The 26431-nt window shown below is 37.7% G+C and overlaps 1 protein-coding gene across 1 annotated transcript in view; it reads left to right on the top strand.

Moving 5' to 3' along the window:
- The window catches only part of ARMC2 (armadillo repeat containing 2), a 171502-nt gene that overhangs the window by 106951 nt on the left and 38120 nt on the right, over nucleotides 1-26431 (top strand). Inside the window, exons 11-12 of the mRNA XM_036765854.1 lie at nucleotides 7615-7760; nucleotides 14783-14882. Of these exons, the coding sequence (XP_036621749.1) occupies nucleotides 7615-7760; nucleotides 14783-14882 (246 nt within the window). The remainder of the gene's footprint in view (nucleotides 1-7614; nucleotides 7761-14782; nucleotides 14883-26431) is intronic.

The following is a 26431-nucleotide window of genomic DNA, read 5'->3' as shown; positions in this document are numbered from 1 at the left end:
TTAAGACCAGCCTACCTAATGAGATACTTATTACCAATAGTCTCATCATTTAGCAAAGAAGTCTTTGGCCATGACAGTCTTTCAAACAAACAAACAAACAAGCAATACAAAATAGCCTTTGGTCCCGTGGGACCATTTTTCATTTCTGCAATAGTGATGGCAGAAACTGCAGAAAAGGAAACAAAAAAATTGTTTTTTAAAGTGTGAAGATTGACTTAACTCTTGGTACACATGAGTGTGAAATTCTTATCAAATTATGAGTGGATACACTACTGGACCTTGACATTCCTGCTATAAATGAAACCAGAAGACAAAACGCTTTTGCTGCTAAATGGAAGGATGGTTCATAGCTACTTCTTGAAGAGGCAGATAAAGGAGTTGGTACATCCAAAATGTATACTATTTAGTCATCTTATATTGTAGTATACAGAATGTCTTTGCAAAAAGACCATCATAAAATATTTGTACCTGCTGTACCAACTTCTATTATAGAGGATATATAGATAAGGAAATTTAATGAACAACTCAGTAAGACCCTCTAAATTAATTAACATTATTTTATTTGTGGTGACTGAAATGCAAAGATGAATTAGGGGAGGATAACAAAAAAAGATGTTGGAAAATGTAAACTCAGGAGTAAGACACATTAGAGTCAAAGGCTTATAGAAGACATAGATGCCTACACATTCTGAACACTTTGAGTAAAGAATCTGGCAACAGTAGACATGGTAAACATCAAAAATATAACAAATGATTAAATAGATATTAATTTTAACAGACATGAAATAACTCAGTACTGATATAGCCACATATTGGTAGCAAGGATCACTAGGAAACTTACTTTCTCTAATTGAAGGGAGAAATAGAAGGTTCATGAGAGGGGGGACCAAAATCTAAGGAGTTTCACCAAAGAGAGATTGAATGTGTGGATTTGTGGTATGGCAGGAGCTAATTGCAGGTGAAGGGTACTGCTCCCACATATGAACTATAGCATCAGTTAACGTTGTGAACAGTTAAGAGTCTGTCTTCTTCACTCATCTGCTTATGAATCAATCTGCCTCTGTTAAAATTTGCCATTTGCCTAAATGTGCTTGCCTTGTGGCCCTGCTGGGACCTGGTGGATTTATCTACTTCCTCCTCCCTTGTTTGTAAAGACAGAGACACCAACCCAATCTCCCTGAGTTGATGGGTGGTTTCTTTCTCTTTCCTCCATCCTATTTAAGTGAATCTGAAAAAAAAGACCCAATATTGTCCTATTATTCTGTCTCTCATGGCTGAAAGTAGTTTGTAAGCCTGAGTCTGTTTTTATAAATTTGTTTGTTCCCATTGTCTGTGAGCATTGGTCTGTTGAGATCAGAATGTGCATGGGGGTGGGAGTGGGAGAGGGGGCTCAGGCAGGAGGAGATGACCTTCAGGGATTTTATATTTTACAGACTTTCTAAGCCAGGATCCTGTAGTTCTGATGTGGGAAACTAAAAAGCCCTTCCTGGAGGTTATTGAGTTATGGTTTAGTGTTATGTATGATCCTATAACTTTCTTTTTTTAAAAAAAAATTTAGTATTTTATTTTTTCCCAGTTATATGTAAAAACTATTTTTAATGTTTGTTTTTAAAACTTTGGGTTCCAAATTCTCTTCCTTCCTCCCTCTCTATACCGCCTCCCCATTGAGAAGGCAAGCAATTTGATATAGCTTATACATGTGTAGTCACGCAGATCATTTCCATATTAGTCATGTTGTGAAAGAAAACATAGACCAAAAAAGACACCGTCAAGAAAAATAAAGTAAAAAAAGTATGCTTCAGTCTGTATTCAGACACCATCAGTTCTCTTTCTGGGTATGGATAGCATTTTTCATCATAAGTCCTTCAAAATTATCTTGGATCATTGTATTGCTGAGAATAGTTAAAGTCATTCACAGCAGATCATCTTATAATATTTCTGTTACTTTGTACATGGTACATTTCACTTTGCATGAGTTCATGTAAGTCTTTCCAGGTTTTTCTGAGAGCATCTTGCTCATCATTTCTTATAGCACAATAGTTAGTATTCTGTCATAATCACATATCACAATTTGTTCAGCCACTCTCCAGTTGATGGGCATCCCCTCAGTTTCCAGTTCTTTGTCACCAGAAAAGAGCTGCTATAAATATTTTTGTACATTTAGGTCTTTTTCCTTTTTTTAAATCTCTTTTTGGGATACAGATTTGGTTTTTATAGCCCTTTGGATGTAGTTCCAAATTAATCTACAGAATGGTTGAATCAGTTCACAACTTTACCAACAGTTAATGTCTCATTTTTCCCACATCATCTCCAACATTTGTCATTTTCCTTTTCTCTCTTATTAGCCAATTTAATAAGTAGTACCTCAGAATTGTTTCAATTTGCACTTCTCCAGTCAATAGTGAGTTAGAGCTTTTTTTCATATGTTATAGATAGCTTTGATTATTTCATCTGAAAACTTCATATCTTTTGATCATTTATCAATTGAGGAATGGCTCTTATTTCTATAAATTTGACTTAGTTCTCTATATGCTAGAAAAATGAGGCCTTTATCAGAGAAACTTGCTTCAAAATTTTTTTCACGGTTACTATTGCTAACTGTATTTCCCTCCATCCAACCCCGCTCCCGTTTATTCTATTCTTTATCTCCTTTCACCCTGTCCCTCATCAAAAATATTTTGCTTCTGATTACCCTCTCCCCAAATCTACCCTCCTTTGTCTCTCTCCTCTCTCTCTTATCCCCCCCTCCTACTTTCCTTTAGGGTAAGATAGATTTCTAGACCCAACTGAGTGTGCGTGTTATTCCCTCTTAGAGCCAATTCTGAGGAGAGTAAGGTTCACTCACTCCCCCTCTGATCCCCCTCTCTTCTCCACTGTAAAAGCTTTTTCTTGCCTCTTTTATGTGAAATAATTTACCCTATTTTACGTCTCCCTTTTCCTTTCTCCAAGTACATTCTTCTCTCACCCCTTAATTTTATTTTTTTAGATTTTTTTAGATATCCCTTCATATTCAACTCATACCTGTGGCCTCTTTCTATATATACTCCTTCTAACTGCCCTAATAACGAGAAAGTTCTTTTGAGTTACAAGTATCATCTTCCCATGTAGGAACGTAAATAGTTTAACCTTATTAAGTCTCTTATGATTTCCCTTTCCTGTTTATCTTTTTATGCTTCTTTTGAGTCTTGTATTTCAAAGTCAGATTTTCTATTCAGCTCTGATCTTTTTATCAAGAATACTTGAAAGTCTTCTATTTTACTGAATGTCCAGTTCTCCCCCTGAAGGATTATACTCAGTTTTACTAGGTAGGGGATATTTGGTTGTAATCCTAGCTCCTTTGCTCTCTGGAATATCATATTCCAAGCCCTCCAATCCTTAATATAGAAGCTGCTAAATCTTGTGTTATCCTAACTGCAGCTCCACAATACTTGAATTGTTTCTTTCTGGCTGCTTGCAATATTTTCTCCTTAACCTGAGAACTTTGGAATTTGTCTATAATATTCCTGGGAGTTTTCATTTTGGGATCTCTTTCAGGAGGTGATTGGTAGATCCTTTCAATTTCTGCTTTACCCTCTGGTTCTAGAATATCAGGGCAGTTTTCCTTGATAGTTTCTTGAAAGATGAGGTCTAAGTTCTTTTTTTGATCTTGGCTTTCAGGTAGTCCAATAATTTTTAAATTATCTTTCCAGTCCAATAATTTTTAAATTATCTTTCCTGGATTTCCAGGTCAGTTGTTTTTCCAGTGAGATATTTCACATTGTCTTTTATTTTTTCATTCTTTTAGTTTTGTTTTATTGTTTATTGATTTCTTATAAAGTCATTAGCCTCCATTTGCTTAATTCTAATTTTTAAAGAGATCCTATAACTTTACCAAGCAAAACTCTAAAAGTAGAATTCAAGGTTCACTTAGATTTCCATAAAAGAATGAGCTGATTGGAGTCATGGTGTCTCCAAGTGTGGGAGCACTGGTCCTAGAGACAAAACTCAGTCTGTTTGAGTAATGGGGGCAAGGAGGCAGGGACTAGCAGAGAAAGCCCCATCCAAATGCCAGCCCAGCAGGTGTGGTCTGTACAGATTTTGACTTCACTCCTTTCTGGTTGGGATGGGGGAAATGAGGAGATTTGTGACCCAAAGCGTTACTTAGTGTTATTCCTTTTAAATTTTTTTTTATTTTTAATTTATGGTATAAAACAAGCATTTTCATAAGAGTATAATAGAAAAATGATTGCACATGAAACTAAATCTGTTATACACAACTTGCTATTCCTTTCAAATATACAACAAAATTATCATGTAAATTTCTTTTTTTTTCTTTCTTTTCTTCCTATCCCCTACCCTGCCCTAAAGATGAGTATCATTAGACACAAATAGGTGTGTGTGTGTGTGTGTGTGTGTGTATATGCAAAATTATTCTAGACATCTATTTATCAGTTCTTTCTCTGGATGCAGATAGCATCTTTCTTCGTCTGTCTTTTATAGGTAATTTGAGTATTCATAATAAAATAACTTATTTGCTCAAAGTCATTTTTTTAATAAATTTATTTTTTATTTTTAGTTTACAACACTCAGTTCCATAAGTTTTGGGGTTCCAAATTTTCTCTCTCTCCCTCTCCCCCTGCCAAGACGGCATATAATCCAGTGTAGGTTCTACATATACCTTCACATTGAACTTACTTACATAGTAGTCCAGTTGTAAAGAAGAATTATAACTAATAGAATGAATCACAAGAAAGAAGAAACGAAACCAAAAGAGAAGGAAAAAAAGAGAGAGCAAATAGTTTGCCTTGATCTGCACTCAGACTCCATGATTCTTTCTCTGGATATGGATAGCTTCTTCCATCATGAGTCTTTTGGAGCTGTCTTTGAACCTTGCATTAATGAGAGGAGCCAAGTCTATCAAAGTTAGTCCTTACAGATACCATGTTTCTGTAATCGTGTATAATGATCTCCTGATTCTGCTCCCCTCACTTGGAATCAGTTCACATATGTCTTTCCAGGTTGTAATGAAGTCTATCTGCTCCTCATTTCTCATAGCACAATAGTATTCCATTACATTCACATACCACAATTTGTTTAGCCATTCCCCAATTGATTGGCATCCCCTTGATTTCCAGTTCTTTGCCACCACAAAAAGAGCTGCTATAAATATTTTTGTACATATTGGTCCATTTTCCACTTGTGTGATCTCTTTGGGATACGGCCCTAGAAGTGGTATTGCTGGGTCAAGGGGTATGCACATTTTTATAGCTCTTTGGGCATAATTCCAAATTGTTCTTCAGAATGGCTGGATCAGTTCACAACTCTACCAACAATGTAACAATGTTCCAATCAAAGTCATTTTAAAAACAATATTATTGTTACTCTATACAATGTTCTCCTGGTTCTGCTCATTTTGTTCTTCATTATTTCATGCAAGTCTTTCCATGTTTTTCTAAAATCATTGAGCTCATTATATCCTATAGCACAGTAGTATTCCGTCATAATCATGTACCACAACTTGTTCAGCCATTCCCCAATTGATGGGCATCCCGGAAATTTCCAGTTCTTTGCCACCACAAAGAGAGCTGCTATAAACATTTTAGAACTTACAGATTCTTTTCCTTTTTCCCTAATCCTCGTTGGAAATAGACCAAGTAATGCTATTGGTGGGTCAACGGGTATAGGTAGTTTAAAACTCTTTGGGAATAATTTCAGATTGTTCTCCAGAAAGGTTGTATCACTTTACAATTCCGCAAACAATGAATTTCCTAATTTCCACATTCTCTCCAACATTTGTCACTTTCCCCTTCTGTCATTTTAGCCAATCTGGTAGGTGTAAAATGATATCTTAAAGTTGTTTTAATCTGTATTTCTCTAATCAGTAATGATTTAGAGCATTTTTTTATATAACTAGAAATTGTTTAGATTTCTCCATTGTAAAAATGCCTGTTCCTATCCTTTGACCATTTATCAATTGGGGCATGACTTATATTCTTGTATATTTGACAAAGTTCTAATTACTTACTATTTGTGAATTTCCCTCCATCTTATTTTTACCTACTATTTTCCTTCTTAGCCTCTCTTTTTCACCCTGTCCTGGTTAACCTTTATTTTTTCTTCTCCCACCCTCCTAATCTTATTAATCTTTTAAAAGGCCCTCCCCCACCCTATCCTCCAGTTTTCTCACCTCTCTAGAAGTTCAGGAGACTTTTGAAACTCTTTAGATGTATACTTTGTTTCCTCTTCAAGTTAGAAGAGAGTAAGCTTCCAACAGTACCATCTGATAAGGGAGTCATTCCTGAATCAGCTGTCCCTGTAGGGTCAGATCACCTCCTTGCTAGAACAAAGATCAAAAACTGTTACAAAACTGGAACAAATAAAAATGAAAAAAAGGTGTGATAAACAATTAAAATAACTAGCCTTGCCTATTTAAACTGTTGATGCTGAAAAAATTGGTTTATGGTTTACAAAATTATTTTTAATCTGAACTCTTTTTCTGAACTAAGGCAGAAAGGAGATGGCCTTTCTGTGTTTTCTCCAAGTCAGAGACATGAAGTTTAAGAAGTTCGAGCTTGTTAAGAAGAACATGGAATTTGGAGTCAGAAGACCAGGATTCAAGTCTTGGCTCTGCTACTTAATTTCTGTTTGACCTTGAATGAGTTACTTAATATTTCTAGGCTTGGGTTTCTTCATCACTAAAATAAAGGAATTTGACTAGATGATCCCCAAGGTCAAGGCTGTTATTAGAGCCAGCTCAAAGGAGCTCATGAAGGCCAATTGTTCAGTTTTCACTGCGAGCGTTTATACTTTGGAAATCAACAAATACTATATAAAGTCAGGGCCGGAAATCAACAAATACTACATAAAGACAGGGCTCAATTTATTATTTTGTTGATTGTGTAGACTTAAGGAAGACAACAATAACAAAGGAAATGATAATGATGAAGATTAAACTTAAAATGTGGTGGGTACTTTTTTCTTTCTGAAGAGCTGGTTGTTAAACATTTACCAGCCCATTGTCCTTCCCGCCTCTGAATCTATGATGGTCCTCTGATGATGAATTTTGATTTAATACTAGTCTAGCAGCTCACTGCTTACCTTGCAAGAAAATTAAGCCAAGTCTCAAATATTAATTTCCCAAATCATTATTTCATTGCTGTTTATAAGTATGTGAAAGTGAGGCTTCTCATCTCTGTAAGCTTATGTTGTTTGACAGGTCCATTTGAAGCTATTGTGACTATTCATAAACTATGCTGTGCAATGATTTGCCTAGTTCTGCTTTCTTTCACATACAAATGCATCATATTTCTTTCATCTTTGAGATTTTGTCCTTTGTGTTATGCATGCTTCAATTCATTTTCATTCACTATTCCTGATTCTCATATTTTTTCTGTAACAATATAATCTAACATTGAAAGCCTAGCACCATTTATTTTCTGTTATTTTGTATCTGTATGTTTTATATTTTATTATTTTATGTTATTTGGAGAACGATGTACTATATGGCAGAGTTAAATTTGACCTTCATGGAATTGTGAGATGCTTTATGATAGGATTTGTATAGTATTTATACCTACTTAAAAAACAACCCACAAACGTTTTCTGTTTTTTGTTTTTTTGTTTTTTTGGTCACAGATGACAGCTACCATGAGAAATTTGGTTGATATACCACTGGCAAGGTGTAAATTGTTGAACAATAGTGCCCTCCCAGAGCTCTGTGGAGTGATGGAACAGTATGCAAATGATAAAGATGTCTGTACCAACATTGCTAGAATATTAAGGTATGTAGTAGCATTTGAGGGAAAAAAAATACCACATATGAATGTTAATCTTAGGGTATGGTGTTACTTTAGATTTTTACATGCCTGAAAAAGAATCACTTTTTTGTTATTTTTATGATACTGCCTTCCAATAATTCAGTGATTTCCTAACAATTCATATTTCTTGCACTCTCACTGCTAATAACTAGTATTCATTTTACAGATGGTAGTTTGAGTTCATAAAGTGTTTTTCAGAGGATCTCAGCATATTCTATAAATATGTTAAAAGTTCCCCTCTGAGGGCAATCTAATTAATGCCATTTTACAGAGGAGACACAGAATGACAGGAAGTTTAAATGACTTCTCCAAAGTTGGAAGCAGAACCAGGCCTAAAGCACAAGCCTTTTGAAGACCCACTTCTGTGTTTTTTCTCTTAGGCTTTATGTTGCATCTCTGTGCACGTTTCTGAATGTCACTGTAGTTTAAAGAAATCCTATTATTTATCTTGTCTGTCTTCCCAGATGTCATTAATATCTTTCAAAATAGGAGTTTGGAAATGAAGTCAGATGTGTGGTATTTGAAACCTATACCTCAGTGTTAGCTGGCTCAGATTTTGCCTCTTTTGCCTGCCTTCTCAAAAATCTCAATGGAGTTGGGTTGCATTTGTAATGCTCTCTTTTCTCTCTGTGAATATTCCCTATGTTATTTCAAGGAAACTTGCATCAAGCCAACGACCAGGTTCCTGTAGGCCAAGTACATTCTTTTACTGTGTTGGATAATAACCAGGTTTGAGCCATTGCGGGAAACACTGGAGTCAAAAGTTTAAACAAAAGAAAAAAAAATAAAGGAAAACTATGGGAAAAGGCACACAGCAGAAGTTCACCAGTCTTCTTTGGGTCTCCTTCCTGAGAAATATTCCAAGGATAATACCCCAAATCCCAAAGTCATTAAGGACACTTGAGAAAGAACTTAATATATTTGCATACCTTTTAAAAAATCAGATAAATAATCCTGACAGAATAAATAAGGAGATCTGTAAGAGCATTTTCAATAAACAAAATTAACAGTTGCATTTGGCACAATCTTAAATCTAGTAACAACTGGTGGAATTTTTATGATTCTTTGTTAAATAATGTGAGAAATGATTATTTCTCTCTCGTATTTAATAACTAATTATTATATTAGGACCAAGATTTTCCCCCTTTTCTACTTCCACATCCAGAAATCAATTAGTATGGGAAATCTCTCTCAAAGATGTACCCAGGCCAAAATCTAATCAGACAGTAAAAGAAACTCTAAGTTTGGGCTAATGGATGCATTCCTCCTCTTTGTGTTTACTCAGACAGATCTGAAAGGTATTGATTCTCCCTTCTGTTAAACAAGTGATGTGGAAATTGATAAGTCTTCTTGACTAAGACTCAGGTGACCCAAGTTATGTACCCCAAGACCCCTGCTGTAATATAGTTCACCCTCTCATTGTAATATTCATTTTTTCACTGATTGTTGACCAATCAGATGATTTCTACCTTGAGGAACACCTGCTCTTCCAAGAGTATATAGACTATAAGCCCACTGCCATGAAGGTTTTTGGTCTAAGAGAGACAGCCAAATGACCATCCTTTTATTAGTAAATGTGCTGGCATTATTAATAAAATGATTAAATCACTCAGAAATTCTCTTTAAAACATTTTTAAGTGTCACAATAGGCAGAGGTCTCTTGTGACTATAAATGACATGGTCAGGATGCTTCCCATCACAAAGGTATGTCATGATACATGATAACTGCAAGAAATGACTTAAATGGTGTGACAGAGCCACGATTCAAACCCATGGTCCATTTAGTCCAGGGGTGGGGAACCTGCGGCCTTGAGGCCACATGTGGCCCTTAGGTCCTCTAGTGCAGCCTTTTGGCTGAATCAAAACTTCACAGAACAAATCCCCTTAATAAAAGGATTTGTAAAACTTGGACTCAGTCAAAAGGCTGCACCTAAGGACCTAGAAGGCCACATGTGGCCTTGAGGCTGCAGATTCCCTGCCCTTGATTTAGTCTGTCTTCAGCAGTGGCTCTGTGGGAGAATGTAGTAGTTGTCTTCCAAAACATCTTTATAGTTTGAGATACATTTCCAACAACTCCTATGTCTCTTAAATGCTCTCACCATGGATCTACTGATTCAGCTATACCTTTCTTCAAACTTTAGATTTTGGCTTGGACAACTTCTTGGGCAATGAGATCAATGTATGTGCCATGTCATGATGGTGACTGTTTTGAGTGTCATTTATGGTGATTCATGTTAGTACTGACTTTACACTCTTTGAACTATGGCAGGTTTAAAATTATACTTTTAAACTGTTACCATGGTATCACTGGATTGCTCACTTTATGGAGTGCCTGTCCTTCTAAGTCCGTTACAGAGAATGCCTTGTACTTTGGATAACTTCTTCAAGAAGTTCAATTTTCTGAATAGAAGATCTTCTTATATTCTAGTACTCTTAATTAAAGCATTGTGGTTCTTTCAGTTTTACATTTGTTTTATTATATCTTAATAGGTTTCTTCTTTATGTGTCAGAACTCTATTATCTTCCTGCTTGAAAGATTACTTCAGACTATTTAAAGTTATTTTAGGTTCCATTACCTGGTACCGAAATAATGCTGTATCCTTAAAGTATTTCCTGGATTTGTACATATAATTTATTTTTCTCAAAATCTTAGTGAATCTGTAACTTTGGAGCTATTATTTGCACATATGTTTTCCTAAACTTTTAAAATCATGATTTCCATTCAATCATGAATGTTGGGACCATTGCTTTTGCAAAATTGGTAATCCCAGAATGGTGGTGATATTAAGTGATATTTTAAAAAATCATTCTTTTAAAGTGCTTTATGTTCATAACCACCATTGTATGCACTTTTAGTCAGTAGGGATAGTTTTGCAACAGGAAAATAAATTATCCAGCGACATTATACTGTATCTTTCTCAGCACCTTATGTAGAGTAGGCACTCCAGAAACTGCTGAATGAATGATTGAACGTCTAAAACGGCCTGCTGATTATTTGTACACATGAAGGAGAATTAGCGGAGATAGCTCTCCAGTAGGACATCCACAATTTACAAATGATTTTTTTTTTCAACTACACTAAAATATGGCTGTGCTTGAGGTTCTGGAAATTCACAGCCCTTCACAGAGAATACCAAAGCCCTGGAATGATGATCAGTTGCTGTGAAAACTAGAATGCTGTTGTCCCTGGCCTCAAGGTTGACTACCGTGGATTGAGTTAAATTGTCATTCTAAAACAAACAGTTGCTTTTTTGTCTATACTTGCTACACTCTGGCTCACACTTGTCTTCAGGCAAGGGAAGGAGTTAAATATTTGTGCTTCATAGGTTTTTTTTTTTTCCCCTGCTGAGCTGCGAGGTGTACATCAGGAGTAAACAGAAACTGCACGATGAGTGGTAATATCTATAGAGTACTTAATAATAATAGTTCAGATTTAGGTATTTTAAAGATTTGCACAGTGCTTTCCTCAAAACAACTGATCAGTAAACATTTGTTAAGCTCCTACTGTATGTCAGGCACTGGGCTAAGTGCCAGGGATATAAAAAGAGGCAAAAGACAGTCCCCTCCCTCAAGGAACTTACAGTCTAATGGAGACTCCCAAGAGTCCCACTAAGTGTAGAGTTGAGACTCAAACCCAGATTTTCTGATTCCTAGAACATTACTTTTTACCCTCACCCCCCATTACATAGTAGTGTTTGTGTAGCACATAGAGGCTCTGGAGCTATTTTCCCCAAACTCCATTCTGAATTGAAGGCTTTGGGCCCCAGAGTTTGGCTGTTCTATCTCTCCTCGGGGTCTAAGAGTATCCCTGAGGGACTTTGGGCTATTTTTTCTAATGTTGTAGCTCATGAGCCCCCACCAGTGTGCTTCTCTTCATGATTATCAGTATGTATCAATTTAGAGCCAAACTTAATTAGCTTTTTGAAACAGCTACAGTGGCATAGAACATCCCCCCACCCCAAACAGGGGGCACACCCCGCAATAAGTACATGCAGAGTTCAGGGGAAAGTAGGCTGAAGCTCATGGTATATGCAGCAAAGTGGGGTGATAGATCCTGGAAGTCATTGTGCAGGAAGTCCTTCATGGAGTACTCATGAAGTTTCTCTTAGGTATGTTGTAGCTTTCTGTTCAGCTCCATACAGAGTTTTGAAGCTCTCTTTCCTCAGTGTGTCTGCTCTTCAGCTCACAATGCATATACTGAAGCAATATGCATGTGTTGCTGTCAGCTGTTCTGAGGTTGCTAATAGGATGCTAGTAGGAAATCCAAAATCCTTTGAACCCTTCAAAGCTCCCAAGATTTTGTTTGTCTTGTTTTGTTTAGTTTTGTTTTTTCTTTCCTAGCCAAAGGTGGGTTAGAGGGAGAGGATACCAATACTAAGGCTTTGATTGAGGCTAATGCCTGGCTCTCCTCTTCCCTTTATCTCCATACCCCAATGATTCCTTCTTAAAGGCTTGGGTAGAACATTCACTTCTCTCTACTGCTAGGAGTTTGAATCCTTGACTTCTGAATTGTTTGCTCTTTTACATAAAACCTGCATGGCATGGTCAAGTCTTCTCAGCCCATCTTAATATATTTCCTGTTCATCGTTATTCTGTTTTATCCAATGGCTTTGAAGGACTTCAAGATTGATAAAGGACTTACAGTACCTGTCTAAAGCCTTGGATTGGTTAAATAGAGGTGACTGGGCCTTGTTTATATTTCTGATTTATTGACTCATCAGAGGTGTACTTGCTTGATAAAAGTATCAGGACCAAATGGGGTGTGATTGCCTTAATTTGCCCCCACCCTTATATTTGTTTTTTATCTACTAGGACTTGGTGAGAACAAGATAGGCCACAAATAAACCGAAGTTTAGATAGACTACTTGTAAATACTTGAAAGTTGACATGATTTTTGATAGTTTTAAGTGATTCAGTGACATCCCATTGCCAACATCCCAGGTTCAAAGTTAAAACTGGTTGAATGAATCTGTTCCTTTTTGAGGATTTGATTTTTTGTGAATATGTATAATGCTGTAGTGTTCTTTCTCTGCTACTTGTGATTAGTTTAGCAGGTGGGACTTGCATTCATGTATGTCCAAGTTCACTGTAAAAAAGGGTGATTTCCATCACATTTCAAGTTCTTTTAGTTTCTTTTATGCACCTAAAGGCCCTCTGCCTGCTGCTGATTAATCATCAAGATTGGTTTGGGTTATGATGTAATGCAAATTGGCATAGCACTTTAAGATTTACAAAGCACTTTTATAGCGACCTTGTGAATCAAGTAGTGTAAGTATCATCTTCTTTACAGATGATTAAATGGCATCTTAAAAAGGTCAAGTGGTTTAGTCATATTCACCCAACTAGTTAACATAGGATCCTGGATATTAACCCAAGTTTTCTGCCTCTAGGACCAGAGCTCTCCCCACTATCCTGTGTTGTTCCACACCAACGAAATCTCTAAAAAAGAATACATTTTCTGCTTTGTGATGGAATCATTTTAATTTTATAAATTTCTTACCCTTCTCAAGATGATTGAGAAGCTCGTAAACACTCTCTTCCTTAGATAGTGAGCTAGTCACTTGGTTCCATTAACCTTGGTTTTTGGTACAGTCTAGACAATGTGGTCCAGCATCTTTTAACTTCAAATCCCAGATCAGTGGAACAACAATACCTCTTATGTGCAAAGTATGGTAGCTAGGCACTTGGGATACAAAGATAAAAAAGAAATACTTTCTGACTCAGAGGGGCTTCCATTCTGTTTGGGCCTCAGTCCTCAAGCTGACATAAAATTCTAACACTGATTTGGACCTTATAGTGCCACAGAAAGGTGCTGATTGGCCCAGTATAGCACAGCTTCATCAGACACATCATGCAGACATGGCAGGAGTATAGGGACACCCGGCTTATTTTTCACTCACAGACCTGTATATTGAACCTGTACCATAGATGTTGTTATCCTCTATTATCTATGTGAATACAACGCTTAAATGATAACAGTTGTGTGCTGCCTTCTCCAGCCCTAAAGATGGTATGGCCACAAATAATGCTTGAGTTGTGTTTTATAGACAGAAGGTAAAATCTACTATAATAAAACACTGTAGTGGCTTATTTGTCAGAAGACTGAAAAATATTAACCCAATGTGGACTTATGGACACCTGACTTTTAAAAGATGTTTATTTTCAAATCGTTGCTTCTCTTCCCCACATTGTTTCCGTCACTGTCCCCTCTGGCTCGGGGGGAAGTGGAGCTGCTACTGCCTTAGGAGCCTCAACTCTTCCTTATGGTCAGTGTTACAATATCTTCGTACCAGACAAAGTAGAATATTATGTCATTAAAAGTATGTGCATTTCCAGAAGATATTAGAAAATGTTCCTTGTTGTACCCCCTGCCCACTATGTCTTACGTGGCTACCTGTCCTGCCCGTTCTTAGGCCTGCTCTCCCCTGCAGGTGTCCAAGTTTCCTTAGAGCTCACAGCAAAGATACTGTGGGTATACAAATTAGAAACAGTAAAGAAAAATGCTCTTAATTCTTGTTTGATTGTGTGGTGTTTGCGGAATAAAATAGTTCATGAATCAAATCTCCTTATTGTTGGCCAAAAAAAAAATCCAAATTTAAAAAATAATTCCTTTGTCTTGAAATCATTTATTTTTGAAAGGAGTTATAAAGCCAGTATTTTCATAGTGTTACATTAAAGTAGAATGTTACATTAAAAATATAGCAGTTTGACCTTTTGCAAATATCAGTTTTACTTGACAGATAGGGATACAAATCTTTTTCATAGTTGCCTTTTAGATAAAGTCTTTAAATGTTTCCATGTAGCATTGTGGGGTATACTCTGTAGAGTGTTACATGTGGGGGGCTATACTAGATTATCTTTTAACTCTAAAAATTAATCTGTTAGAATCTTGCTTTCTCAGTAAACAGAGTACAAATTTGAGTTTTGTAGAAGAATAAAATATATATTTTTTTTCATTTTTATTTCCCTATTTGGTGTGTATGCAGCAAACTTTCTTCCTGTCACGACTGCTGTGCGGCCTTGGCTGACTATTCCAGATGTTATGCCTTATTTTTGAGTCTGATAAACCAGTATGAGAAGAAGCAGGTTAGTTTGCTATATTTGCTATTTCTGACTTTTCCATATTGCATGATGTGTCTTTGTATTTACGTGTACATTTATAAGCCCATATGAAGTGACCTAGTTTTGTGAACAAGTGAGAAAATACTAATAGTAGTTTTAATAATAATTTTTAATAATAGTAGTTTTGAGAAGAATTTTGGTTCAGTGAGAGAGGATCAGCCAAATAATAGACAAATGATAAAATTGTCCTGGTAAGCTTCCCTCAGACTAAAATTTTATTACTCATTAAAGTGGCTAAGATTTTTCCTTACAAGTTAAAAGTCATAGATATATGCATAGTGAGCCAAACATGTGAGAGTGTTTGCTTTTCTTGGCTATGGGCTGGATATAACTAAACGTAATCCAGATTTGCCATCAGATGAAAATGCAGAAATTACTTATACCCACCATAGTAAAAGAAAATGTATTACTATTTATCATGCACACTTATTTAGAAATAAAAACTTACACCCTGAAAGCATAAGAGAGTTCAGTGGTAAAGTCACACTTAATTCCTCTCTGATATATGTGTATGTGTTTATATATATATATATATGTGTGTGTGTGTGTGTGTGTGTGTGTGTGTGTGTGTGTATGTATATATAGAGAGATTATATGTATCTATATATATATATGAGATGGTGAAATGAAGAAAGTTTTTATAAATATTTAAGATGAATGTATGCTGCTTGATAATTTGGTCACATATTGAAATAGTATTTCTTTTACTATACTTAAAAACATACTTTATAAATGTTTCCCTGAACTTTTTCTTCTGGGTTGACCAGTTTTCAAATGCTCTTACATTTTTAAACAACCACTCAGTCACATCTTTGGTATTTATTGTAGTTACATTAATTTACCATTATACTTGGGACACTTGAGCTAAAAGTTTCTTATAGAGGGAAACTTGTTGAAGAAGATGAAGAGGGGGGCGGAGCCAAGATGGTGGCTGGAAAGCAGTGAGCTCCCTGCTGAGTCCCTCCAAAAACCTATAAAAAATGGCTCTGAACCAATTCTAGAACTGCAGAACCCACAAAACAGCAGAGGGAAGCAGGGCTCCAGCCCATGACAGCCTGGATGGTCTCTGGGTGAGGTCTATCCCACACAGAGCTGGGAGCTGGGAGCTGGGAGTGGAGCAGAGCAGAGCCCAGCATGAGCTGCTTGGATCAACCAGACCAGGAGCCAGGCAGAGCGGGCCCTAGCGCCCTGAATCAGTGAGGTGCGGCAGTTACCAGACTTCTCAACCCACAAACACTACAGACAGCGGAGGTTAGTGGGAAAAGCTGTGGGAGTGGAAGGAGTTCGTGGTTTGGCCACCGCCCCTGGAGCAGTGGAGGTGGGGTAGCTACAGCTGCTGTTGCTTCCGGCCCCAGGCCCACCTGGTGGGAGGAATTAAGTGGTGGATCAGAGCAGGAGTGCACAGCCTGCTGCAGATCTAAGCCCAGTCCGGCTTGGGGGTTCTTGGGGAAGGAGGAGTGCTGGTGTGGCAGAGATGGTGCATCCCCCCTAAACGTGGAACATAGAACTCTTTAGTCTACAAGCTGTCATACCCCGCTGAAAAACTCGAGGGTCAAGTTAGTTGGTTGGGAATATGGCCAGGCAGTGAAAACACACCCAGATTCAGTCTCAGACTTTGGATTCTTTCTTTGGTGACAAAGAAGACCAAAACATACAGCCTAAAGAAGTCAACAAAGTGCAAGAGCCTACACCAAAAGCCTCCAAGAAAAACATGAACTGGTCCCAGGCCATGGAAGAGCTCAAAAAGGATTTGGAAAAGCAAGTTAGAGAAGTAGAGGAAAAATTGGGAAGAGAAATGAGAAGGATGTGAGAAAACCATGAAAAACAAGTCAATGACTTGCTAAAGGAGACCCCAGAAAATACTGAAAAATACACGGAAGAAAACAACACCTTAAAAAATAGACTAACTCACATGGCAAAAGAGCCCCAAAAAGCCAATGAGGAGAAGAATGCCTTGAAAGGCAGAATTAGCCAAATGGAAAAGGAGGTCCAACGGACCACTGAAGAAAATACTACCTTAAGAATTAGATTGGAGCAAGTGGAAGCTAGTGACTTGATGAGAAATCAAGATATTATAAAACAGAACCAAAGGAATGAAAAAATGGAAGACAATGTGAAATATCTCATTGGAAAAACCACTGACCTGGAAAATAGATCCAGGAGAGATAATTTAAAAATTATTGGACTACCTGAAAGCTATGATTGAAAAAAGAGCCTAGATATCATCTTTCAAGAAATAATCAAGGAGAACTACCCTGATATTCTAGAGCCACAGGGCAAAATAGAAATTGAAAGAATCCACCGATCGCCTCCTCAAATAGATCCCAAAAAGAAATCTCCTAGGAATATTGTCACCAAATTCCAGAGCTCCCAGATCAAGGAGAAAATACTGCAAGCAGCCAGAAAGAAACAATTTGAGTGTTGTGGAAACATAATCAGAATAACCCCAGATCTGGCAGCTTCTACATTAAGAGATCGAAGGGCTTGGAATATGATATTCCAGAGGTCAATGGAGCTAGGATTAAAACCTAGAATCACCTACCCAGCAAAACTGAGTATCATGCTCCAAGGCAAAATACGGACTTTTCAATAAAATAGAGGACTTTCAAGCTTTCTCAGTGAAAAGACCAGAGCTGAATAGAAAATTTGACTTTCAAACACAAGAATCAAGAGAAGCATGAAAAGGTAAACAAGAAAGAGAAATCATAAGGGACTTACTAAAGTTGAACTGTTTTGTTTACATTGCTACATAGAAAGATGATGTGTATGATTCATGAGACCTCAATATCATAATAGCTGAAAGGAATAGGCGTATATATATATATATAAAAGTAAATGTGCATGTATGCATATATGTATGTGTATATATATATATATTATATATGAAGAGAGTGAGAGAGAGAGAGAGAGAGAGAGGACACAGGGTGAGTTGAAGATGAAGGGAAGATATCTAAAAGAAATAAAATCAAATTAAGGGATGGGAGAAGAATATTGAGAGAGGGAGATAGGGAGAGATAGAATGGGGTGGATTATCTCACATAAAGGTGGCAAGAGGAAGCAGCTCTGTGGGAGGAGGGGAGAGGGCAGGTGAGGGGGGAATGAGTGAATCTTGCTCTCATCAAATTTGGCCTGAGGAGGGAATACCATACATACTCAATTGGGTATCCTACCCCACAGGAAAGAAGAGGGAAGAAGATTTAAAAAGGGGGGGGATGATGGAGGGGAGGGCAGATGGGGGTGGAGGTAATCAAAACAAACACTTTGGAAAGGGGACAGGGTGAAGGGAGAAAATTCAATAAAGGGGGATGGGTTGGGAAGGAGCAAAATATAGTTAGTCTTTCACAACATGAGTATTGTGGAGGGGTTATACATAATGATACACATGTGGCCTATGTTGAATTGCTTGACTTCTTAGGGAGGGTGGGTGGGAAGGGAAGAGGGGAGAGAATTTGGAACTCAAAGTTTTAAAAACAGATGTTCAGAAACAAACAAAAAAAAGTTTTCGCATGCAACTAGAAAATAAGATACACAGGCAATGGGGCGTAGAAATTTATCTTGCCCTACAAGAAAGGAAGGGAAAAGGGGATGGGAGGGGAGTGGGGTGACAGAAGGGAGGGCTGAATGGGGAACAGGGCAACCAGAATATATGTCATTTTGGAGTGGGGGGGAGGGTAGAAATGGGGAGAAAATTTGTAGTTCAAACTCTTGTGAAAATCAATACTGAAAACTAAATATGTTAAATAAATAAATTTTAAAAAAATAAAAAATTTAAAAATTAAAAAAAAAAGATGAAGAGTAATATGTTGAATAAGCTTTTAAATCCCCATGGTCCCTTCGTTCACCCAAGGAGCAGTTTAAGTAGTTATGGCCTATTTTTTTGGGTTTTATCAGCATTCTGATTCAAATAAACACTGGGGATACAAGACTGTGTAATTCACTTCCTTTTCCTGATTTGTGGGGGGAGGAGGGAGATATTCATAAATTTTTACTTTTTGATTGTTTTTTGTGCCATGGTATTTTGATCATAGGTATTATAGTGGAGGCTTACTTCATATGATTTGCCCTGGGATTTGTATTTCAAAAAAAACTTATTCATTTTGTCATTTATTTCAAAACAAAATTTATCTGTATCTTTGACCCATATAAAAGGAAATTGTAATTATGGATTTTTAAAAAATCAATGCAAACTAACCAACTTCCATACCTGACTCTGGTGGATTGTCGTATTAAGCTGTTGTTTATAGACTTAATTCAAGGACTTTGTAGGCTCTCTGATACTTGTGATGACAGGTATTTTAAATAAATAGAAAAATATCATACTAATTTGCCAACATGACGCATATGAGAATTAAAAGATTCGGGAGACATGGTTTTCTGGACAGGGAGAGCTGCTTTAATTAACACTACAATTTTTTCTTAACAAGCAAGGTATCACTGTTAAACCTAATGACTTAGTAATAGTTAAAGATCATCAATTAGTCATACCTTTGTGTTTAAGAACAAATCAGAGACTTTCTTGAGCTGAGAACTTTCTCCATGTGTCCATTCCAGTTAGGGAGTTCTGTTAGAATCCTTCAGTGTGGTTCTTATAGAGCTAGGTGGCCCAATGGTTAGAGTGTTGGACCTGGAGTCAGGAAGTTAGGTTCGAATCCTGCCTTAGACACTTATTAGCTACATGACCCTAGGCAAATCACTTAACCTCTCTCTGCCTTAATCTCCTCATCTACATACTAGAAATAATAATAACAGCCCCTATCCCTCAGGATTGTTTCCACTTCTTGTAAATCATCATTGCTAATTTCTCATAGGCTAATTATATCCGTAGTGCATCTTTCCATTGCCCTTTAGGTCCCCTGTGATTATAAGTCCTCAGAGCCTGTGATATTTCATGATTTTCACCCATATAGTACCACTGAAAGTCTTTCTGCTGAAATAGGCTTATTTCAGGGAGAAGCTTGGGATCACTGGATGCATGGCGTAGTCTCTTCAATACTCTTCATCCTATTCTCCTCCTCCTTTTCAATTCTAGATTCAGCTCATTGTCTATCTGCAATTCCCAACTCAGTGCCCCTCCTGTTGCATCTGGGCAATATGCATCCATCATCCACTTGGTTTTTCTGATATAGATTTCTAGGCTTACCTCTTTTGAATGATGGTGGATCTCACTTAATAGATTCTATAGTATTCTGGGGTTTGGTGCAGACTTCATTTTTATAGTCACACAATTGACTTGAAGATGTAAAGAATACAAGCTCCCACTGTGGTTATTGTTTGTTTACCATTAAAAAGCATTTAATTTGGTAGAGCAGAGTGTTCCCTTAAAGGCTTTCCTTTAACAAGATACATGACAGAATTTTAAAAGATTTCTTGAAAAACATAGCAATAGATAATTTTGCTTGAAGATCCTTTGGTTACTAGTATCAAGTAACGCATAAAACAGAGGTGAATGGTCCCGTGTGTGTTTGCCCTGGGCGTGCAGAATGTTCAGCATAGTATCTAAATAGAAGAGATAGTGTAGATAGCAAGGTTCTCCAAGAAGTCCTATTTGTGGATGACATTGTGTTGACTATATTACAGAACTTTTCAGAGCTTCCATTATTGCACAAAAGACATTTACTTTACGTCTCACAGTGATAATGAGGATCACTGAACAAAATGGATAACACAGGAAAAACCAAAAGAATTATGCTTATGGTCCAGAGCATTGATTAAGTGTTGCTTTTTGAATTAGGCACTGTAATAGGTTCTCAGCATACAGGTACAAAAGACTTCCTCCACCATCAAAGAGCTTATTATACATAGTCCCTAGGACTGGCCCCATCAGTGCCTATATCTTGGGCAGATAGTGCTGATGAGCACTGAACCAGGCTCAGAGTTAAACAGAAGGAAATAGACTGAATTGCCTTTGGAAAATTGTGCTGTGCTTTTAATGCCTTCAAGATTCTTCCTGAAACTACCTCCTTAATATCAGTAAGACTGCGAGTCAGGAAATCCAATCTTTAAAGACTCAAAGGTAAGGGTCACCCAGTGGGCAATGAAGAGACATGGGGCCGGCATGTTATCAATGATGATTTGAGTTCGAGCAGTGGCATTAGGGACATTTATCCAGAAAAATTGTGATTGGGAAAGGAGGATAGGCTTTCTGAGAGTAGGAGATAGTCTGAGTGTTGGTGCCTCACAACCATGGTCAGAAGACTCAGAAAATAATTTCTGGCTTCCAGCAGATCAGAAGATATGGACGAGAATTCACATATTCCAAAGGTGTGGATAGATTGCAGTTTGTGCATCCGTGTAAGGAATGCCTTTGGGGATGAGATCATGGATCAGTTAAAGGACTTTGAGATAGGAATAGTTTGGTAAATCTTTTTTAATTTTCAGGCCACATTTGACATTTTTCTTGAAAGAGAAAGCAAATAATTTCTCTTTTTCTCTGTGAAATCAAACTAGCATTTAGTAGTATGAAAAAAGTATATGCTCCTAAGAAGCATTCACCATATTTACTCTGTTGTTTACTTCTTCAAATATTTCTCTTCTACCCCATTCACCCACATACTTCTGAGGAGGAAATGCGAGACTTTTCTCTCTATATAATTTTCTTTTTGATGGTCTGACTTTATTATCAGCAGGCAAATCAAAGACTTAAAGTGACCCCTCCGTGGGTTTTTTTTCTGAGACCACATTAATATCACAAGCACCTGAAAATCTCTTTTCTGGAGAAATGAAATCAGTTTTTTTTAAAAACCATAAAGCAAGTTATGAATGTGTTAATATAAGGTGAACTGCTTTTATTATACCCTGCTTTTCACTGGGGTTCTGAGACAAGAGCTTGAGTTATCATTGCCCTTGGAAACAATCTTAAGTTCTCCAGAAACTTATGTCAACAGAACTAACCTTTCCTGTACCGCCTCAGGATTAGTTACAGGAATAATGTTTGCTATCTTGTTTATCTCATTTTCAGTCTTAGAGATTTATTTTTGGGATGCCCTTTTTATTCATGGACTTTAAAATACTATGTACATCTGAAAGGAATCCTTTAGATTTTAGACATTTGTTTCTAAACCTTAGCTGTGCCTATCAATTTACATACCTCTTACTAACAAGTTTTCTTGACATTTAGAAGCTGTTGAATTGATTCCACTTTATTCTTTGAGAGAATAGAGTTACCTCATTACTTTATGTAAGATCATATTTGGAACCAGCATTATTTAATTTGTTCTGATTTTGTTTCCCATTGGATAATATCCTGCTTCGTTATTGTTTTTCCCTTTCGATAACATCCTGCTTCATAGTCTGTGATTATGGGAAGTGTACCTAGAGAGAAAACAGAAACTTTGGGACAAAGTACTTCAGTAGCAAATATACAAAGCTCTTCTCTCATTTTACCAGACCTTCAGAGGCCTCTTTGAGGAGAATAGTAGGCCACTAGGGGCCAGGTTGTATCTTAGAGGCAGCATTACCAGAGTTTGCTGTTGTTGGAAGAGTATGAAAGAATTACTTCAACCTTTTCCATAAAATGTGAGTAATTATGTAAGCAAATACAGTAGTTAAATGATACAAGACTCCTTGAAAGATATAACTCTAGAAATAATTTTGTTCAGTGATCCTCATTATCAGTGTGAGACATAAAATAGGGAAATACGTGCTTGCCAGTGGTGTTTGTTACCATCATGATGGATATCCTGTTCAGAATTCAAATCAAAGAAGGATTCCTAATAGATGATGAGGTACTTTAGTTGTTCCTGTTTGCAAATGACATTTTGCTGATTGCATCAATGTTCAGGAAGGTTTCAGCTGCAATACAGTTGAAAAAACATGAGCCTTAGGGTGCAGTGGCAAAACAGATGTTTATGCCTCTTTTTAAAATGTCATTATTTAATGTCTCTATTTCCAAGGCTCATGGGTGCAGGGCCTTGGCTTTCCCTATCTGGGCTTAAGGGCCCACTCTCCCAGCTGATATGATAGTTTGAGTTCCCTGGCACATACTGCTTCCTCCTGTCTCTCTCTTAGGGGGCCATACTCCATCAGCTAGATTGTCAGTCTTGTGTGGCAATTGTTTTGTAGTTGGTGGGGATGGCTGCCCTCTTTTCCATAGGTGTTGCTTCCTTTTACGATGGCTGTGAAGGATGGACTGAAAGGAGAAATGATTGTCTAGTGGTTGCTGCCACCAGCAATAATTTTGGGTTTAACTGGGAAACACTACATTAATGTGAGTCTCTTGATCCCCATACTATAGCTCTGAATTCACACAGCTTGCATTTGATCTTGGAAACTTCTCAATAACTAATGGTGTTTAGTTCATTTTTTCCTAATCTGGGCTCAGTCAATAAACATTTAAACAGTAATCAGTCAATAAACATTTTGAAGTACTTACTGTATGCCAGGCACTGTGTTTTCAAAGAACGTAGGACAGGTTTATTATAACAAAACAAAGACTGCAGAAAGGAGTTGTATTTGATTTCATAGTCAAGAAAACTTTCCCTAGTGGTACCTTTACATCTGCTCCAGACTTAAAGTGTCTGGACGTTCCTTGGTGTGGTAAAGGAATTTAGGCTTGATAGCAAATTGAACAAATCAAAGTTATGGTTACTATGTAGATAAGCAAGTGTCAACACTTCTGGTTGTGTTCAGACAGCAGTCACCTTTATAGAGAAAACTGAGAGGGATCCTTTTTTCTTCTTGATATTTCCATTTAAAGTCATCTACAAATTTCTTGTCTCTTGTAAGCTGTTAAAATGAGATAGCCAGGGTTAGTATGCTTCTGGTCTAGTTAACATATTTATAATTCTTTAGTTAAGGCCATATCTATTCCCAGCTATTACAAAAGGGGATCGTTGGGGAGCCCTGAAAACCCCCCAACTTGTTATAAACTAATGGGGCCCAGTCCTTAATTTTAGCAACTTAGGGCAACTGAATTCTAGTCACCTCTTCCTCGCCTCATGGTGTAGGCAGGGGAAAAAGACAGCATACCCCAGTGAGTCTTTTTTAAGACTTGGGAAAGTCTTTTCCATTTACCTTTCCAATTCTCATTACTCCCTTCCCTCTTCCACCCCCTGCCTAGAACTAATGACAAAGTACGATTCAAAGAAATCTAGAAACACCAGAGGGAGAAACAGTAAAATGAGTTGACTGCTGCCATCAACTTTGCCGTGAAAGTAATGGTCCCATTATTATATACATATTTAACACTAAAAGCCTCAAACTGATCTAAAATCGGTTTATTGAAATTCACACACAGTGGCTGACAAGATGATAAGAAGTTGAAGACATATTCCTGAGTCTAATATAGTAAAAGAGTTCCTGGGAGAGCCAAAACTGCTCTCTCCAAAGTTACCAGTCATCTCCTAATTACTAAATCCAAAGACCTTTTGCCAGTCCTCATTTTTCTTGACCTCTCTGCAGCCTTTTGGCACTGTCAGTCACTCTCTTGGCCTTCCTACTCTCTTCTGTCTAGGTTTTCAGGACACCACTTTCTTATAATTCTCTTCCTACCTCTCTGATCAATCCTTTTCCATTCTCCTTTGCTGGATCCTCAATCAGATCTCGTCAGCTTCCATGTATTTAATTACCATCTCTGTGCTTATGATTCTCCTATCTTTACTTCTCTGCTGATCTCCAGTCTTACATCTACAACTGTCTTTCAGATACCTTGAACGAAATGTCCAGTAGACATTTTAAACTCAGCATCTCTAAAACTGAGCTCGTTATCTTTCCCCCAAACCCTCCCCCTTTCCAAACTTCTCTGTTACTGTTGTGGGTACCACCATCCTCCCAGTGCCCTAGGTGCAAGCCCTTATCAACTCATGCTTAAACTGTTGTAATAGTCTGCTTGCTGGTAGGTCTGTGTTCCTTAATTCTCTCCCCACCCCAGTCCATCCTCCATTCAGCTACCAAAGTGATTTTCCTAAAACTTGGGTCTGACCATATCATCCCCCTACTCAACAAACTCCAGTGGCTCCTTATCACCTCCAGGACCAAATACAAACTCCTCTGTTTAATATTCAGAGACCTTCATAGCCTAGTTCCCCTTGACAACCTTGTAAGTCTTCTTAACGCTTTACACCCCAGCCCACCCCCCCCAAGTACTCTTAGATCCCATGACCCTGCCCTCTTTGCTTGGGTCATTTTCACTGACTCCCTCCCATGCCTGGAATACTCTCCCTCCTCATCTGCCTCCTGGCTTCCTTCAAGTCTCAACGAAAATCCCACCTTCTACACGAAGGCTTCCCCAATCTCTCTTAATTTTAGTGCCTTCCCTATGTTAATTATTTCCTATTTATTCTGCATGTAGATTGTATGTAGTTATTTTCTTCTTTTTCTTCTCCATTACTTTGTGAGCTCTGCAATGGCAAAGACTATCTTTTCCCTTTCTTTGTAACCCCAGTGCTTACCACAGTGCCTAGTGCATAGTAGCCGCTTAGTAAGTGCTTATTGGCTGGGTGACTGGGATGTCTGATTTTTCTCCTGCCATGACAGTAGGTTTTTCTGGAAAATCTCAAGGGATTTTGTGAGTGATGAACTAAGTCAGCCACACAGGGTCAGTCTTTCTCTATCCTAGAGTGGTTGAAAAGTCTGACATAATATATGAACCAAATTATCAAGAATTTCCAGATGTTTGGGAAAAGATCTTCATATGTAATTTTGACAAGGCCTGAGCTCATCGATCTCCATGGTGCATCCTGTTTCCCAAAAGGACTAACACCTAATAACCAATCCTCCCCAGGGAAAAATATAAAGGGATTATGTTAGACCAACACCTACTTCCTCTGCCAGAGTGGTGTCCTAGCAAGCCTTCCTATAGCCAGTGCAAGTCTGATATTGCTGCTCCACACTTGATAAGTGATGCTCTGTTTAAAAAACAAGACGAAACAAAATACTATTTAACTGTACTCAAGGAGATTTCCTTCTCCATGATCTGTATCTGCAGTACTAGTGGTCCCAGAACCCTTTTGGTTAGAAAGCTTCAGCTCTGGGTTTCCTGTGTTCTGTGAGGCATGTTACACATGAATTAGCTAGCCAAGCTCATGTAGTCACTATGTTCTTTTTTTTCCCCTTTTAGGTTTTTTGTTAGTGAGACCATTATGAGAAAGGTCCCTCCACAGGTATAATTTGCTTTAAGAAAACCCAGTACATAAAAATGAAAACTTTAAAAATTTCTTTAGTTTCTGATTTGTGTTCTCATCAAAGGGGAGGGTACTCCTGCATTGGTGAAGATGGCTACTGCTCTATGCCTCCTCATTCTGTGCAATTCTTATTCCCCCATAGAACCTCCACAGACCCCACTCCCAGCATCCTGAGGGCCTTTGTCTAGGTTTTCTTTTTACACCCTACGAGCACAAGTCCACTCAGACCCTCAACCTGTTATCCCATGTACTTTGCCACATGAAAGGTCTACTTCTTTTTGCGGTAGATAACCTTTCTATCACTCACTGACCATTATTAGAGATGTTCTGCAGCCTGCATGTACCCAGCACATGTCTCTCCATTTTCCTTCGGGTCATCCCGAACTCATTTCT

This window comes from Trichosurus vulpecula, chromosome 7 (genome assembly GCF_011100635.1).
Source record: "Trichosurus vulpecula isolate mTriVul1 chromosome 7, mTriVul1.pri, whole genome shotgun sequence".
In the NCBI taxonomy this organism is placed as follows: domain Eukaryota; kingdom Metazoa; phylum Chordata; class Mammalia; order Diprotodontia; family Phalangeridae; genus Trichosurus; species Trichosurus vulpecula.
The sequence above is the reverse complement of the archived record's forward strand: the minus strand, read 5'-3'. Positions and strand labels throughout refer to the sequence as shown.